We start from the raw sequence: 17186 nt of genomic DNA on the forward strand, positions 1-17186 counted from the left end.
AACAACAGAAAACAGCAACAGAAAACTAGGACAAGTGTTGCTTGATGCCAAAGATCACATGACGCCAGTGTTTACACTCGACCAACCTTGTTGGTCATTAGATACCGCCTACTTTCCACAAAACCATTGGTCGGGAAAATAAGTCTTGGTTTGTGAGTGGATAACGGCATGTGTCAGTCTCACCAGCTGCTCCAAGTTTATCCCACACGGCGCAGCTGGGCTGATATGGACGTGAGCTGAAAAGTATGTTATAGTTGACTAATTCCGCTAACAGCAAATGTCGGAAAGAATGTTTGAAATTTGGGAACATCGTTTTTTGTTTTTGTGCCAAGTGTCAAGAATGTTTGTTGAAAGTTTACCGTCTTAAAGCTAAGTGACAAGTTATTACTCAAGTCGGGGAAAACGCTTCGCTCCTGGGAGCTTTAAATGTTTTCTCTTCGCGTCGTAGTATCGAAATATAGCGGATGATGTTCTTAATGACGCTTGGTTTTTGCTTGAGGGAGTCAAATGTATTGTAAAAGTTGAACAGCGTCGCCGGAGATTAACCTCGTTAGCTTTTAGCAAACGTTCTACATTGTACCGTTGCTCTTGAAGTGTCCCCTGTTTAAAGTAATACATTATGTTAGTAAAACCTGAATAAGGTTTGGTTTACATTGGCACATTGAATCACTTGCTTCGACTGTATAATTCCTCGTTACACGCCCCCTGTGCTTAATTTCCTCCTCTAAACTAGGTTTCCAGACCCTTGATAAATAAGTCTAGTAAAACATTTACATCAATTCGAGGAAGTTCCTAATAGATTGATAGCGTGGTGGCACTAAAGTTTAAACGTGAAGCTTCATAAAGATTCTATTAACTGCAGTACAACAGTGGTAGAGCGTCAGAGATGTGAAGGCCTTCTCTACTGACCTACATTTACAGTCCAGATTCTGCATTTCCTCCTTGAAGTTGTATTAATGTATTTCCTAACACTTATTATCTTGAATTCATAGCATTTCTCTTAGCTGCAATGCAATATGTGGAGATTAGGTTTTTTTTTTCTTCAGTCAGATTTCACATCATGCGCTGCTGTGTCAATCTTATCTGGCTATGGCTTTCGAAATCAGTAATGCTGGCCCGCGCACCTTCACCTCAATCAATGATGGGACTGTTTCTTTAACCAATTAGATTTCACACTTATCCTCACAGGGCCATAACTCTGGCCCTCAATGACATCGGGATTTTTCAATCTTCTGGTTGGTAGGCCACAGCAAAACTTGTTTTGACAAGAAAAACATGCCTGCAGCGATTTGCATGCATCAATACATTTTAATAATTAACATCATTGGTGAGTATGATGTATGGTGTGTCAATTTTAAATGTTTGTGCCATATTTTTAAAATAAATATTAGCTTCTGGAGTGCTCTAGATGACGTACGTGGCCCAATTGCATCCTGTCATATTGCACGTTTGTATACTATTGATGGTGTCTAGAATTGTTATGTGATAGTAGTGGTACTAAGACGTGGATTAAGTCAGCTAAATTACCAAATTCACGGCCAGCCTCTGCAATACAGTTTGTCCAGTATGACACTACTCGTGTTTATCATTAAATTCAGTGACACATACTGCTCTAGTGGCACCAGTTTTATGGAGTCAATTCACAATTAAAATTGTGTACAGGATAGAATTAAAAGAGTCATGTTATTTTTAAACACGGCCGCTTGAAGAACAGCAGATAAAGTAAAAAAAAAAAAAAAAAAAGTATAAATGTATGTGATGTGAGACTATCTTTTTTTGGTACTGTGCTGATTGTAATATTCTGATTCAGCAGACTGGACGTGACTCCAGGGAGGAGGAGCGGTGGGGCCATGGCTGCCGGGGCTACGGTGGGGGAGAGCCAGCTCCAGAGGATTATCCGAGATCTACATGGTACGCCATCAGCTTTGTGTGTGCGTGTGTGTGAATAGATCAGCATTGGAAAGTTGTGGCTTGACATGGTGTGCGACGGCAGAGAAGCAACAAGAGAGTCACAAGGATTTACCGTCACATGTGGCGCTCCTCGGGATGCTCGGATCCACCTCATCTCACCTCTCGGCTAACAAAAACCCAAAACAATCACTACTGGATGTGATTTAGTGTCTGTTTAGAAAAGTGGCGAAATCTGTGTCAGCATGCAGCCAGACAAAGCGTGTGCTGAGGGTACACCCGGGGCACGTGTCCTTCCAATTTTTGCGGTGGATACGAGGCAAGTAGATGATGCACATGGATTTGACATGATCAATTACAGTAGCGGTATAAATCACGGGAAATGTTTACTGAAAGGTTTGTAGCGAATTTAAAATGTGGCAGGTTTACTCTCTCAATACAACTTGTTGCTTTTCTAGAAGAACCGGTAACCAGGAACCATTCATTGCTGTGGCTGTGCCATTAAGTGCTTTAATAATAGAGAGTGTTCCATTTTCAGTGACATTTTTAGCATTTTACCATTTTTGGAGTAGGAATGAGGAATTTCAAACTCAATTCATTCTTTTATACCCGCATTGAAAAAAGAACATTCAACCACTAAAACTTAATTGTTTTTTTTTTTTGTGAATAACCATTTTGACATCATAATTCAAAAAAGTCATCATTGTCTATAATATTCTTTCAGTTATTTTTTTTTTTTGTAAAACAGTTGACTTTTGACTTGTACGTTTGAAAATGGATGGAGGAGAATAATAAGTGTGTGTGGGTGCGCGCGCGTGCGCATGTGTGTGTACACCTCCACAATGACGACTAGTGAAAGACAGTTGCTGCAATTTTCTGTAATAGGCTGTGTTAATTCAAAGCCAAGTGCAGGTTTTATTCCTAAAAGGTTTCTTTAATATCATCTTAAGTCACTTTAATCAGGCACAGTTGGAGCATTAACACTGTGCGGCGCCTGAATATAGGAAAATGAGAAACTCGACTTAACGATTGAATTAAAATGTATTGCACATGAAAGTCAAATGAAAATGGTACCTAAATAGAAGTTTAGGAATAAACAAGATTAAATGCAAATGTACTAAAAAGTTAAATACAATGGAACTCGACTTGGGCAGTGATTCTTTTGCATACAATAAAGGAGAGCATGTGCACCACTTGCGGTATGAGTATGAGTTTTTTTTTTTCTGCTTTGCTTCTGAATGTCTAATGCTGTTGACATTGCTTGTGTGAAGCACATTGAGTTGCCTTGTGTATGAAATGTGCTGTATAAATAATTAATATTGCTTTTAGTACTGCCCTTCACTGGCGTAATACACGTTTTCACCACTGTACAAAAATACATAAATATGCATATTTGTTGTGTTGTTTGTTCACCAATAATTTTTTTTGTTTGTTTGTGGGAATTTGCAGAGGCTGTTGGGGAGATTGCTAAAGAGTACAAGGAAAACGGGGAGCCCATCACAGATGACAGCACCAGCCTGCACAAATTCTCCTACAAACTGGAATACCTGCTGCAGGTACGTGTCCAAGTCACGATCATAATCCTATACTGTGTGATATTCTCCTTGATAATGTAATTCCAAATTACTTATGACAGCTATGCCACTTTTTGTCTTTTCAGTTTGACCAAAAGGAGAAGACAACATTTCTTGGAACAAAGAAAGATTACTGGGATTACTTCACCGATTGCCTGGCTAAAATTAAAGGTGCCAACGATGGCATTCGTTTTGTCAAATCCATTCCCGAGGTACGAAGACTTTCACACAATTTGAGCCTCCACAAATTGCTTTGTAATTCATTGATGTTGTCATTGGAAGGGATGAAAACTGTTAAAATCGAAGGTGGCTACTTCTTGTGAGGAATGCCGGTTGATTGAACGTTGGCATTTACGTGGCAGAAATCACGAGACCAAACCAAATGAGTCAGTTTACGTCCGTACAAAATGGATCGCACGCTGATTGCGTTCAGTCACGAGGTGTAGTGTAATTTGAATTGGAGGTGGGCGAGAGCATGATGAATTGTCATTTGTATCGCTGCTACTCTTTGAATGTCACTGCACAATAACTAAGCTGCGTGTTAGATAAGGTCCGTGTAGATCACAGGTGTCGAAGTCCGGTCCTCGAGGGCCGGTGTCCTGCATGTTTTCCATCCCTCCCTGCTGCAACACACCTGATTCAAATGATCAGGATCACTATCAGGCTCCGATAGAGCTTGCTGATGAGCTGTTCATTTGGATCAGGTGTGTTGCAGCAGGGAGGGATGGAAAACATGCAGGACACCGGCCCTCGAGGACCGGACTTCGACACCTGTGGTGTAGATTCTCAATCATCAAGCTCACGGTAATCCGAAAAGGTTGGATCAAAACAACCGGAACTGCAACTACTTGTCTTTTGAAGACATCTCACCTCTAACCTTTTCTCCGTCCGATAGCTGAAGACGTCGCTAGGGAAGGGCCGGGCTTTCATTCGTTACTCTCTCGTGCACCAACGATTGGCCGACACGCTGCAGCAGTGCCTCATGAACCAGAGAGTCACCAGGTACAACTTCTGATTAGATGTCAGCAATTTTGTATGGTAATTAAGATACCCTGGTTACAGTAGAGTAACCTTTATTAGCTGTAAAAAGGGCTGTTTTTCATGCATTGGCCATATTTGTCTTCAGTTTTCGACGTCTCTGTCCCCACAGTGACTGGTACTACGTAAGAAGCCCGTTCTTGAAGCCTCACCTCAGTGTCGATATCATCAATCACTTGTACGAACTCAACGACATTCACTTTGATGTCGCTTCCAGAGGCTATGATCTTGATGCCTCCTGGCCCACTTTTGCAAGGTAAGAGTTTAGCTAGGGACACCCCCCACCCCCAAAAAAAAAAAAAAAAACACTAACCAGGACTGAAAATGGACATATAGTTGAGGCCATTAAGTTTGACTGAAATGCAACTTTCAACAGGAGGACACTGGGAGGTGCAAGCTCACCTGGACACACGTGGAAACCACCCAGTCGCAGTTCCAGTATTAACAGTCTGGCCAGCAGTTACTCCCAGGTAACTGATTGGGAGTCAAGTCTGTTCTGCTAGTTGGCTTCCAATTTGTTGGGATTCATAAAAAAAAAAAAAAAAAAAAAAAAAAGAAACATAGAATACAATAAAAATAAGTCATTATAAAGCATTACTCCTATTGTTTTAAGTAATATTTTGAATTGCTCATTGTCTCCTCGCAAACATCTAGCAAGCATCCGAGTTGCTCTCCAGCCCCGACTACGGTCACGGTCTGCTCAATGACCTGAACGACTCGCTGCCCCCCTACAGCAAAGACGTTAGCACCGTCGAAGACCTTCGTCTGGAGCTGGACCGCTCCGATCTGAGGCAGCAGGAGCTCCTGGATAAAATCAAGCAGCTGAGCGCGGAGGCCGAGGAGCTCAGAGGGGTTGTGGTGGAGCTCCAGAAGCAGCTGGATATATCGCTCACCGCGCAAGAGGAGCAACGGGGTTTGCAGGGAGAGCTCAGGGGTCTGCAAGGGAGAGAGGAGAACCTTTCCAAAGAGCTGGAAAAGCTCAAGACTGGAGAAAAAACCATGGAGGCCGAACAGCGACTCCTCCAGGAAAAGTTGGCGGCTACTGAGGCGAAGAACATTGAGCTACTGGCGAAGTTGGACGGAATTCTGAATGAGAAGGGCCAGCAGGCAGCCAGTTACTTTGATTCGGCACAAAAGATACACGAACTGTTGGATGGCTTGAAGGAGGCAGAGAAGGGGAAGATGGAGGCAGTTACTGAGGCGGAGGAGAAGAGGAGACAGGCGGAAAGGGCGGAGGAGGAGCTGAGGGCGAAGGAGGCTGCGGCAAAGGATGCCGAAACAAAGCTCAAAGCGAGACTTACGTCGGCCTCTGAGGAGAAAGGCCGACTGCAGACCAGAGTAGAGGAACAGTGCCACGCCCTTGAACAGCTTCAGGGCGCCTTGACACTGAGGGAAAAGGAGACCAGCAACTTACAGAGGCAGCTGCAGGACCTCCAAAACTCTCTGGAGGAGAAGGATAAAGAGGCGGAGGAGGTGAAAAGGAGGGCACAAGAGGACCAAGTAGAGTTACATAAAAACGTGGGTAGGCACAGGGAGACTTTAGAAGGAGAAATCGTTTCTCTAAAAGAGCAATGTGAGATGAAGGAAACGGAGCTGTCCTACGGTTATGAAAAGCTACAAGTTCTCGAAGACCGCAACCGAAGCCTGAGCGCCGAAAGGGACAATCTGACCTCAAAGCTCAACACGCTAGAGAGTTGCGTTCAAGAGAAGGAGGCAAAGATAGAAGACTACAAGACGCAGTGTTCCAATCTAATGGAATTAAACGAGAAACTGCTGAACTCAGCAAAGAGAAACGAAGAGCTTAAGAAGGAGTTAGGAGAGAACCGGGCAGTTCTCGAAGGTGAATTAGCATCTCTTAGGGCTTCTGAAAAACAACTCAAGAAACAGCTGGATGACGCCAAGATGACCGTGGGCGAAAAAGAAAAGGGTTTGCGTGACGAAAACCTCAAACTGGAGGAGAGTCTGCAGCGCGCAACCATGGCCGCCAAACTCTCGGATGTTACGTCCCAGCAGCTTGAGAAGGAGAACCAGAGTCTGAGAGAGGAGCAGGACTCTGTGAAGGAATCTCTCTTTCGCATGCAGGGCGACTTGAAGAGCGTTCACGGGCAGATCGGCGAGCTGGAGAAGAGCTTAGGAGACTCGCGCAAGCGCGAAGTCAGCCTTCAAGAGCAAGTGCGAGCCATGGAGGCGCAGCTCGAGAGTAAAGACAAGCAACTTCTTGAGGTCCAGTCCAGGGTGGCGACTCTGGAGGCCACAGAGAAGGAGCTGCAGTTGGCAAAGGTGAAAGCGGAAGCAGCTTGTGCGAAACAGACGGAAATGATTGAAGCGGTTACGTGTGAGAAGCAGGCGATGGAGAAGTGTCAGCTGGAGAGAAGCGCCGTCCGGGCTAAAGAGAACCAGGAAGTGGCCGTCAAGTTGACCGTGATGGAGGGCCAATTGGAGGTGAACATAAAAGAAGTGTCCAGACTTCAGGCGGACATCCTAGACCTCAAGGTAAACTTACAGAGATCGGAAGAGGAGAAGCTCAAGTCCCAAGCGCAGCTGGAGGTGACCGAGGCCCAAAGAAATGAGCTCCGGACTCTGACCGAGCAGCTTAAAGTCCAGACTGAGGCCCTGAACCAGAAGCACGTCGCCGAGCTCCTCGAGTGCAAAAAGAAAGAAGAGGCGCTAACCGAGCAGCGCGACAGGGAGATGGCCGCCCACGCCGAGCTTTCCATCTCTGCCGCCGCCCTCCGAGAGGAGATGTCCGGCCTTAAAACCGACAACAACCGTCTCGCCCTGGAGAACACGGAAACCCGGGAAGGCTTGCACAGGGCCAACACGGAGATGGCCGAGCTGGGAATGACCATCTGTAAGCTCAGCGCCGAGAAGGAGGAGGCCAGGAAGCACTGGGCCGACGACACCGCCGCCATCGAGGAACTGAGGCACGAGGTCGAGCGCCTGGAGGAGTGTGTGAGCCAGTTGCAGCTTGAGAATGACAGACTGGAAGGGGAGCTCAGCCACAAAGAGAAGCTCCCGGAGGCTATCGCGAAACTTCAAGGACAGCTGGAAAAGAGCAAGAACCAGCTGCAGAACCTCAAGGTCTCCAACCAAGAGGAGGTGAAGTCCCTGAAGTTCCAGATGAGCTCGGAGAACATGAACCATCAAGTCCAGATGAAGGTGACTTCGTCCACCGTCAACTTTGCGGTCTTGTTTGTTTTTACGCCGCGTTTATTCACTCATCTCACCTATTAGAATGTGGAGAAGGAGCGAGTCGAGGTCAAACGGCAGCTTGAGGAGGAGAAGAAGAAGGTGTCCTGTTTGCAAGAGAGAGTGTCTGAACTTGAGGTTGGTGTTCTGTAGACATCGCACAATGCATTTTAGTAGTTTTGCCGCGTCTGCATTCTCTGGAGAGTTCATATGTGGATGTATGAATATACAGTACACTTGAAGTCAAAGGAAGCCCCCGACAGACCCAATTACTGCTGTGTAGTGTTAGATTCCACACAGAGTTAAACAAAAAACAGAAGTTGCCTTCATCATCAATGCCCCCGGGAGATAATTGCACCGCATTGTGTGCCTCGTGTAGCATTCAGATGTAATACATTGAAATCTTTTCTCACTTATACGGGTAAGGAGATGTTGATCTTATTTTGATGGTAGCAGGAAAAAAAGCTGAACTGAGGACAGTAGCGGTCCAAATTTAATGAACAGATGTCTAAAATGGGCGTTTGGTGACCAATAATTGTGTTCAAGTGCTGTTTGTGCATTCTCTGTACAGTGGTTGAACAGTGAAAGCACAAAAAATGTGCGAATGACAAATGTTTTCTCATAAATTTCACGACCACCGTGTTGTATTATTTCCAGACAAAAAGATACGGATTCAACATAGAAAGGTTGTGTCCAAATTGCATGATCGGCGTGAATTGTTCTGGTGCTAACGTTCTTAACAGGCTGAGAATGAGAAGTACCTGCAGCTGAGCGGTGAGAAAGATGCTCACATCACCAAGACTGAAGCGACGGTTCGTGAGAACGATGGAGCGATTCAAGAGCTAAGAGACGCGCTAACCAGGTCCGGCCGCGGCGACGCTTGGGGATTTCTCTGCGTGATGCCCGGTGAACAAATTCGAATGCGGTTCTCCTTCCTCAGCGCCGAAAGCTCACACTTGGCTGCGCAAAACGAATGCGAGGAGTTGAAACGGGAACTGGGAGCGACCCAAGACGCGAAACAAACTCAACACCTGAAGATGGCAGCCGAGATTGATGACCTCAACCGGACCAAGGTCTACCTGGAGGAGCGCCTCATTGAGCTTATAAGGTAACATCTAGAGAAGTGATTCTCAAAATCTTGCTACCAGCACCACTAGTGGTCCTCCAGCTCACTCAAATGATACGTGAAAGAATCGCTGCCCAAGTACAGTTGTGTCATCTTTATTTTTTTAGGTACAAGTTTCCTATATTTAATCAGATTTAATGATCAAACTGCATAATGTTACAGTGACTTGCTGAAACATTTTTTTCATGAACACTTAGACCTACTACGCTACTGCATTTTAATGTTTATCGTTATGGTGGTACTTAGAGTACTCAATATTTTTTATTTCGGGGTACTTGGTGTTTGTTTTTTTTTTTGGTACTTGGTGTAAAAGGTTTGAGAACAAGTGGCCTAAAGTCTATTATGATCAGTCAAAAGCACCCGCTGGAACAAGTGGAGTGAGGACGTCATTATCTGTTCAGAAGCCAACTTCCTCATCATTACTGGTTGTCACTTCTTTGACGTTCACATTGTGTTTTTAACAACTTCTTCTCTGGAGAGCAGATTTTGTTCTCCTCATCGGATAGGCGGAAATGTCCCGAAAGCTTGGCGGCAAGTTTTTTCTTTCTTTTTTTTTTTTTTTAATGTGAGGCTTTGAAGACGAGAGCAGGAGGCAAGTGGTCGAGTCAGAAAAAGAGACTAAAATCTTTCTTTTTATTATTCTGGAGCCGTTGTTGCCTCAAAACCCACGAGGCTTATACAGACAGAAATGTTGACCACTGAATGTCAGTGATTCTGTTAATCACTTCCCCTTGGGTCTGCCCACGCGATTTCACTGTTCTTCCTCAAGTGGTTACGCATTACATGTACACCTGCCTTATTTTGTGGAATCAATCTTCTTCTCCTATGTGCGTTTTCATCAGGTACACCTGCACATTGCATTCCTTGCAGTTGTATTCGTGGGAGCAACAATTATACACTAAACATAAAAAAATAAATAAATAAAAAAAAAGAATTGCAAATGTTGATTGTCAATCTTTTGACAACTTCCCCCGTTTAAAGCCCGCACATGCCAGCCAGTCACAAAAGTCTATTCACTGCGTTTCACCCAGCATTATGGACATTTTCGGTGGCACCCGTGCAGAAGATTTTCAGTCAATTTCTAAAGAAATGTTATTATATCCAAAGTTGGTCAATTTCCATAGGAGTTACTAATTATTTATTGTAATTGATTTTTCAATTGCTTTACTATGATGTACGTGTTGAGCCTCATTCACTCAACTACATTTATTAATGAGGCGCATTGAATTTTGTTTTGTTTTTTGCGGTCACTCGGTCAATTTCAGTTTTCCATGAAAACACACCGCTGTATCTACTGAACACACTTTTGTTCAAAAGTGTGGGGCTTCCCTAAAAATGTCCCATTTTTGTAAGAAAATAACGTTTTCCATTAAAAAAAAACAAATGAACAGTCTAGACTTTATTTCGTCTTCATGCAGTATCATTGGCATTGGGGGGGAAAACAAAACAAAATAAAAAACAATCCTTCTATTGCTTGTGTGCCGTTGCACGTGTACCTTTTATCTCGCTAGATATGAGCGATGACGGTCTCCTTTCCCCTCAGAATTTTAATTTTCCAGGTTCCGCCTATGAATTTTTCAAATACAACTGCATAAATATCATATGATCTAATACAACAGCGATGTCAAAAATCTTCTCCCACCTTGTATCATAATGGTTGTGTGCCGTTGCACGTGTACCTTTTATCTAGATATGAGCGATGACGGTCTCCTTTCCCCTCAGGGACAAAGATGCCCTGTGGCAGAAGTCGGATGCGCTGGAATTTGAGCAGAAACTGCGAGCGGAGGAGCGTTGGTGGTTGGCGGACAGAGAAGCCACTCACTGCTTGGGCTGTCAGGGCCAGTTCACCTGGTGGCTGCGCAGGCATCACTGCCGGTGTGCATCCAGCATCCCAAAAAGGAAGCTTTTTCAAGACACACCCACTGACATTTCTTCTGTCTTTTCTAGACTCTGCGGCCGCATCTTCTGCTACTACTGCAGCAACAACTACGTGATGGTCAAGAACAGCGGTAAGAAGGAGCGCTGCTGCAGGGACTGTTACAGCCAACACGGCGCCGTGGTGGAACGCTTCACCGCCGCCGAGCTGAGCCCGTCTGATCAGCAGCCTTCTCCAACGGAAGCCGGGCCTCATCCTACCCCCGAGCCTGCCCCTTATAAACCCACTCCCGGTGTCACAGGTATGAGGCGAGCTGGGAAGACCAACATCATCTCAGGCGCATGCGCGGGAGTTCACTTGATGTGATTCAGTCCTTTGTTTTGTTCCTCAAAGATAATCAGTAACTCGTGAGCTCGAAGCAAAAGTGAAAAAATGAAATTGGTAGGAACAGGAAACGCCACAAATCAGGGGTGATTCGCCCCTCCACTGAGCAAGTAGCTGAATCCCATACCCACATTCAAAACCAAAACCAGTGGAATCAGTATTAAGCTGACCAGACTTGAGTGGGGGGGACCATTAATGTGAGATATTGCACACAGAAACACAGTTCTACCACCCCCACATGTATTTAGACTTGTTAAAATATACTTTTCAAGCATTCCTTACCGCCTGTTCTTGCAGTTCTCCAAATAAGAGCAAGGTGGGGCCTGCTCCCAGCTGGTCGTAAAACTGATTCATAAATCAGAATTTAGCATTGTATAGTGAAGGAGCAAAATTTTTAACCAAACCATCTAACTTCATCCAATAAAAGTCCTCTAGCTTCATGCAAAAAAAAAAAAAAAAAGTGAAATGCCATCGAGTGGTTAATCAAGTCAAGTACAACTTTATTGTCAAATGCGTTGTATGTGCAACATACAGCACAGATGAAATTTCTTCCCTCTCAACCACACAAGTAATGCCACTTAGCATAGATGTTACTGTAATTATGAACAACTGCTTATGTTTAGAAGTGCATTTTGTGAAGTTTAAATGTGTTTCAAACCTGTTGGAGGGGTCACACTATTTAAAAAAAAAAAAAAAATCGGTGGTCTCGCTATAATCCAAATTTTTACCCTCATCATGAATTTGGGCTCACCGTATGGTAATTTGAGGTCAAGTTGGCCCATGTAGTTATTCGATCTTTTTTGTTGTTGTTTTTTTTTCACCCTAATCACATCCTCAAGTTCTCTCCCAGTTTCAGACCCGAGCCACAAGCCTGATGACGGCACTTTTGATATCATCACAGAAGAAGAGGTAAATGGCGTGTATGACAGTGACACCAATTCACAGACCACAGGCGGCTCTTTTGAGGGAGAACAGCAGGAGCGAAGGCCACCCGGATCCTTGGACATGTAAGTATGTCAGAGCCGTGTTTCCAAACTCAATTTGGTTTGCTTGGTGTGGAATATTTGGAAATACACAAGTTCCCTCTTGCTTTGGATACAACATCAATTTTTTTCCTGCTGTGAGTACCCCGAGTTCCCTTTTGCTTGAGATACAACATCAATTGTTTCCTGCTGTGAGCACCCCACTGTTATTTTTATAGAAAAAAAATTACAAACAGCCTTTCACTGCTGGAAGGAAAACAGAAATCTTCAACCTTTGGCTTAATCAGTTCCATATAAGAGTGATTCCGGTGGAGCATCCGGCTCCCGCGCAAATACTTTGTCCTTTTCCTGTTGGTTTCACATGTTCCTTTGAGAACAGTCAGCCCTAATGTTAGGAATAATATAGCTGTTCCGAGTAAATGTGTGCAAGTCACGCGGGTTCATTTTTTGAGCTTCGTAATGGGTCAAAATATTCTTGACGTGCTCTTCGAGGAGCTTTCAACTGCATATCATTGTATTTATCAGTGGCCCCCCGATGGTTACATGTAATGACAACTTTGCCATCTCCATGGCGACAGAGCATATATCATTGGCTGCTAAGATTTGTCTGAAAGCCCCAGAAAAAAGGCTCCAGTCGATAGATGCGTGATCTTGGGTTAAGATTGCCGGGGGGGACTTGTGGATAGGATCCAAGTGCATAAGTCATTATCCTGAAGGGTTTCACCAAGTCATCTTCACAGATAGCTGTACCTCTTACCCCTTACCGTGAGATACGGTTCCATCGCGCGGATGGAATTCTGACATTGTTTTCCCCCTTTGTGTGTGATGAATTTTGCAGAGGTGTAGGAGAATTAACCCCTGACGAACCGGAGGAGAATGTCGCCACCGTGCAGGACTCGGAAATCAACCTTCTCAAGTCAGGAGAACTCACGTGGGTGTTGATGTCATCCCAACACGAGCGTGACTTTGGCAGAATCCTTTTCTATCGAAATGGCCGTCTCGCCGCAGGATGGCCGTCCCGCTCACCATCGAGGATATTTCCCACTTTGGTGACGGCTCGCGCGAACTCTTCATCAAGTCCAGCTGCTACAGCGTGGTGACCGTTGCTGTGGCTGACTCTGGGCAAACCATCAGCTGGATGTTTTCCTCTGAACCTAAAAGCATCTCCTTCAGTGTGGTTTACCAGGAATGTGCTGAAGCTCACTTGGAACAATCAAAGGTAGATGGTTAACTTCAGGTACACATCCTCTCTACATTTGTCAAACCACTCTTCCTGTTCAGGGTGACTCGGAACGTGGTGTCAATCCTCTACAAAAAGATTTCTAGTCTAAATTCCACAGGAAAATAGCTTATGTCCTACACATCAACTTTCCTATGAGGCGGAGCTTTTCCGCCATCTTGTGGTATCTCAGGGTATCACATAAAGAGGAAGAAAACGTGTGTGTGAACCAATGAGCTTTTCAGTGAATAGCTGAGGGTGGGTTCCACAAAGGGCGGCCCGGTGGACCAGTGCGTCGACCTCACAATGGAGAGGTTGTGGGTTCGATCCCGGCTCCGGCCTTCCTGTGTGGAGTTTTCATGTTCTCCCCCGGCCTGCGTGGGTTTTCTCCAGGTACGCCGGTTTCCTCCCACATTCAAAAAAACATGCATGGCAGGCTGATTGAACACTCTAAAATTGTCCCGAGGTGTGAGTGTGAGCACGATGGTTGTTTGTCTCTGTGTGCCCTGCGATTGGCTGGCAACTGGTTCAGGGTGTCCACCGCCTACTGCCTAAAGACGGCTGGGATAGTCTCCAGCACCCCCCGCGACCCTTGTGAGGATAAAGCGGATTGGAAGATGGATGGATGGATGGGTTCCACATGAAAAAAAATGCAATTTAATAACATGTTTCTTGCTTTTATTCTAGTTTGATTTAGTTTTCCACTGCTTATAAATAACCTCAATCAAGTTCACTAGAAATAGTAACGGTACAGTACTAAACCTTTCCAACAACGATAAGACTGTTATAACATTAAAATGAATAGTTCTCTTTCAACAGTTATGATTCAGCTCTTGCGTGCAGGTGTACTTAATGTTCTAGCGGAGGAGTGTGCTTTCACGCTCCACAGAATGTGACCCCCTCCCGGAGATTCTGGAACCCCTGAAGTACATGCAGGATAGAGACATTAATAATCTATAACCACCTACATTATTGAATTGTCTCTTGACAATCCATTTTCTGAGGTGCTTGTCCTTATTAGGGTCACGGTTGGGCTGGTGCCTGTGGTAAGAGGCAGGTTACACCCTGGACTGGTTGTCAGCCACTCACATTCATACCCATTGACAATTTGGAGTCTTCAGCGAATGAGCCTGCCATGCATGTTTTTGGAATATGGGAGGAAGGGGTGCACTCGTAGCCAAGATTCGGACTTCTCGTCTGCAAGGCAAATTTCCTCCCCCAACATGCTGCCTCATAAAAATCTATCCAAACCCCTTAAAAATCAACACACAGTGTCCCGAAATCCAAACTGAACACCACACACAGTGGGCTTTCGTTGTCGCCCATACAGGCAGTAATCAGACTGCTTTGATACTGCTGATTGGCATTTTTTTTTTTGAGGGGCGGGGGAGAAATTAGTTATTTTATTTTATTTATTTATTTTTTTAAACCACGAGGCAACATTTTTCTTTTTGTCTCTTATCAAGGTCCTCATTCCACTGACTCGCTGCAATTCCCACAAAGAGACCATTCAGGGACAGCTGAAAGTGCGTCGACCGGGAACCTACGCGCTCATCTTCGACAACTCTTTCTCACGGTAGGCGCGTGCGTCTTGACCCGCAAGTGATTCGTCTTTTTGATTGGGTTTGATGCTCATGAATGAGCTATTTTCTTAAAACGACTCTCACCACTACTACTGTTTATCCAGCTGCCGCGCATCACTTAATGGGATTACGTCCGTTTGAACGGAAACATTCTCCTCCTCCCACCCCCACCCCCTCGCAGGTTTATCTCCAAGAAAGTCTTCTATCATCTGACCATGGAAAAGCCCATCATCTACGATGGAAGCGACTTCCCCTGAAGCTTTAGCGTCACATGGACGTCACTTAAGTATCGCCATGGAAACTGAAGGGATATTAAGGAAAAAAATCTGCATGAGTAATGATTTTTTTTTTTTTTTTGCCTTTATTTGGATGGGGGCGGGGGGAATGTGATGACTTGCTTCATGAACAAAATAATCACCAAGTAACATTTTTACATTTGAGCAATGTTTAAATGTATGCTTTAATTGATTTAAATTGAGGCATTTTTTTTACATGGAGGAAGTAGTAACACTAACAAAAGGAAATTTGGCAACTATTTATCTCTAAAACAAGAAGCCTATGAAGACAGTGTTTTTTTTTTGTTGTTTTTTTTTTTTAAATATTGTTTTTAAATGAATAGTCGGTCTGTTGTGCAGTCTTCCAATTAAAACACCCTAAGGAGGTAAAAAACATTTTGTTTTTTGCATCCGAACGCTATTTGCACTGTGCGCACTTCTCAGGAGTTTTGGCATAAATGTGACACTTAGTTGTCATTTTTATGTTTTTTTTTCCCCAGACAGCAAAACATTAAATGAGCGCCGCCATCTTAATTGTAACGAGATGAGTCGATGTGTTGCGGTATATTGCAACCTCTGTAGCTTCCAAGTGCCTGTTGACTCTAATGGCTTGTGATGGGGGTGACACTTTAGGGCAACGTCGTGTATTTGTGTACATTGGGTTTCATTCTCTCAGTGCGTTTGACGTGTTTCAATAGCATTTTTTGTGTCTCTTCTTTTATCTGAATTTTGTGTCTGTTTTGTATTTGGAGGGGGAAAAAACAGTTGGGTTACATTGGAATACTCTTCTTGTTAAAAGCAAGGGCTTACCTATGACGATGTCGTCTATTTTTGATGGATGCAAATTTGTATGCAAGGCTATTTTTCTCTACACGGCTGCACTTGTTAAAAATATAAAACATTTTAATGATGAATGATCCACGTGTTGATGTGTTTTGATTGCATGAAGAATCACCACAATGCAAATTTTTGTTTCGATATCACAACTGTGCACAATCATTTGTAAAAGTGTCTTTTCAGTTACACTGGATGCTCACAAACAGGTAAATATCTTTTGGAATGTCTTCCCCAAAAGCAAGTTCATTTCCTGCCTTATTATAAATGCTTTTATTGTGAAAACACACCCTGGAAATTGACCTCTCCCATTTCTGTGAATTGATAGGTAGAACTAATATTGGAGAATGAGAGAGTGAGTGAGAGAGGGTCTCAAGCATACTCAAGCTGCTTCCAGCGCGGCTTCCACTCTCCACAGGCTCTACGCCGGGTGGACGGCAGCATGCAGCGGATGTGCTCCAGAGGGGCTTTCCTCACCCTGTGCTTGGCACCTGCCGTGAGTAGATTAGAAACTTCTTTCTCTTGAAATTCAATTTGCTGGAAAAATGGGATCTCGTGCGATAGATTTGATTTGGAACGCTGATCCAAGTTGAGTTCCTTTCTTTTTTGTGATTTCTCATCTCATTGACATCCAAGCTCCAGTCGGAATGAGAGCGTATCCGACAGAGCTCATTTCATTGCTTTTAAAGTGAACGCAAGTTAAATGCCGTTTGAGAGGATCATTTTCACTCTATTGCTGAGCTGAATGAGATGTGTGTTGAAATGTGGACAAATAGTCATTTAAAATGATGCAGGTAAATGCTCTGTGCTACGGAGGTGTCAGGATTATTTAATTGATTGGTTAAATTGATGCTATTTATAAGTCGTATGATTTGGGGGAAAACCCCCACCTTTTACTCCCTTTGGACTTTTCTCAAGAAATCGGTTTTGTACGGTCATTTAAAGTTTGATCATACAATGTGGTACTTGCAGTTCTAATAGTTGCGGTCTTATAATTATGTATTGTATTTGATGCACCCAGAATTGACAGACATACCTTGGCCATAATTCCAAAACGGTACAAACAGTCATCGCCAAATGAAGACCATATCTTAGCTACAGTCATGCATGCTCGTGGCAGTATCATCCTTTGAGGGTGTTTTATTTCAGCCGAAACTGGGCTTTCGACATGGCGGAAGGAATTCTGAACAGTTCCAT

At 44.1% G+C, this 17186-nt stretch overlaps 2 protein-coding genes across 5 annotated transcripts in view; both read left to right on the forward strand.

The window, feature by feature from the left end:
- Positions 1-139: 139 nt before the first annotated feature.
- On the forward strand, positions 140-15198 carry fyco1a (FYVE and coiled-coil domain autophagy adaptor 1a). 3 transcript variants are annotated; one of them, XM_019897059.1, is made up of 18 exons: positions 140-243; positions 1811-1911; positions 3358-3464; positions 3569-3694; positions 4378-4484; positions 4633-4776; positions 4897-4990; positions 5175-7679; positions 7755-7847; positions 8453-8571; positions 8650-8817; positions 10558-10710; positions 10783-11012; positions 11946-12102; positions 12917-13009; positions 13087-13297; positions 14764-14873; positions 15062-15198. In XM_019897059.1, the coding sequence occupies exons 2-18, from the start codon at positions 1851-1853 to the stop codon at positions 15135-15137; spliced, it is 4554 nt and encodes a 1517-aa protein (XP_019752618.1). In that variant the 5' UTR covers positions 140-243; positions 1811-1850; the 3' UTR covers positions 15138-15198. The 3 variants fall into 3 exon arrangements, with proteins under 3 accessions (XP_019752618.1, XP_019752620.1, XP_019752619.1); XM_019897061.1 differs by having other exon boundaries at positions 11997-12102; XM_019897060.1 differs by having other exon boundaries at positions 152-243; positions 1814-1911.
- Positions 15199-16304: 1106 nt separating this feature from the next.
- The window catches only part of ghrhrl (growth hormone releasing hormone receptor, like), a 16579-nt gene continuing 15697 nt past the window's right edge, over positions 16305-17186 (forward strand). Inside the window, exon 1 of one of the 2 annotated variants that reach the window (XM_019897281.1) lies at positions 16305-16485. In XM_019897281.1, the coding sequence (XP_019752840.1) occupies positions 16432-16485 (54 nt within the window). In that variant the 5' untranslated portion in view covers positions 16305-16431. The remainder of the gene's footprint in view (positions 16486-17186) is intronic. The other variant, XM_019897280.1, reaches the window with a different exon arrangement.

The sequence above is a fragment of the Hippocampus comes genome, unplaced genomic scaffold (genome assembly GCF_001891065.2).
Source record: "Hippocampus comes isolate QL1 unplaced genomic scaffold, H_comes_QL1_v1.1 scaffold22, whole genome shotgun sequence".
NCBI lineage: Eukaryota > Metazoa > Chordata > Actinopteri > Syngnathiformes > Syngnathidae > Hippocampus > Hippocampus comes.

Bases quoted from the DNA above. Each gene is read 5' to 3' on its own strand.
- fyco1a (XM_019897059.1), top strand. From the start codon at position 1,851: ATGGCTGCCGGGGCTACGGTGGGGGAGAGCCAGCTCCAGAGGATTATC. The intron at 13,010-13,086 runs GTGGGTGTTGAT...GTCTCGCCGCAG, and splicing joins CTCAAGTCAGGAGAACTCAC to GATGGCCGTCCCGCTCACCA. The intron at 13,298-14,763 runs GTAGATGGTTAA...TCTCTTATCAAG, and splicing joins CTCACTTGGAACAATCAAAG to GTCCTCATTCCACTGACTCG.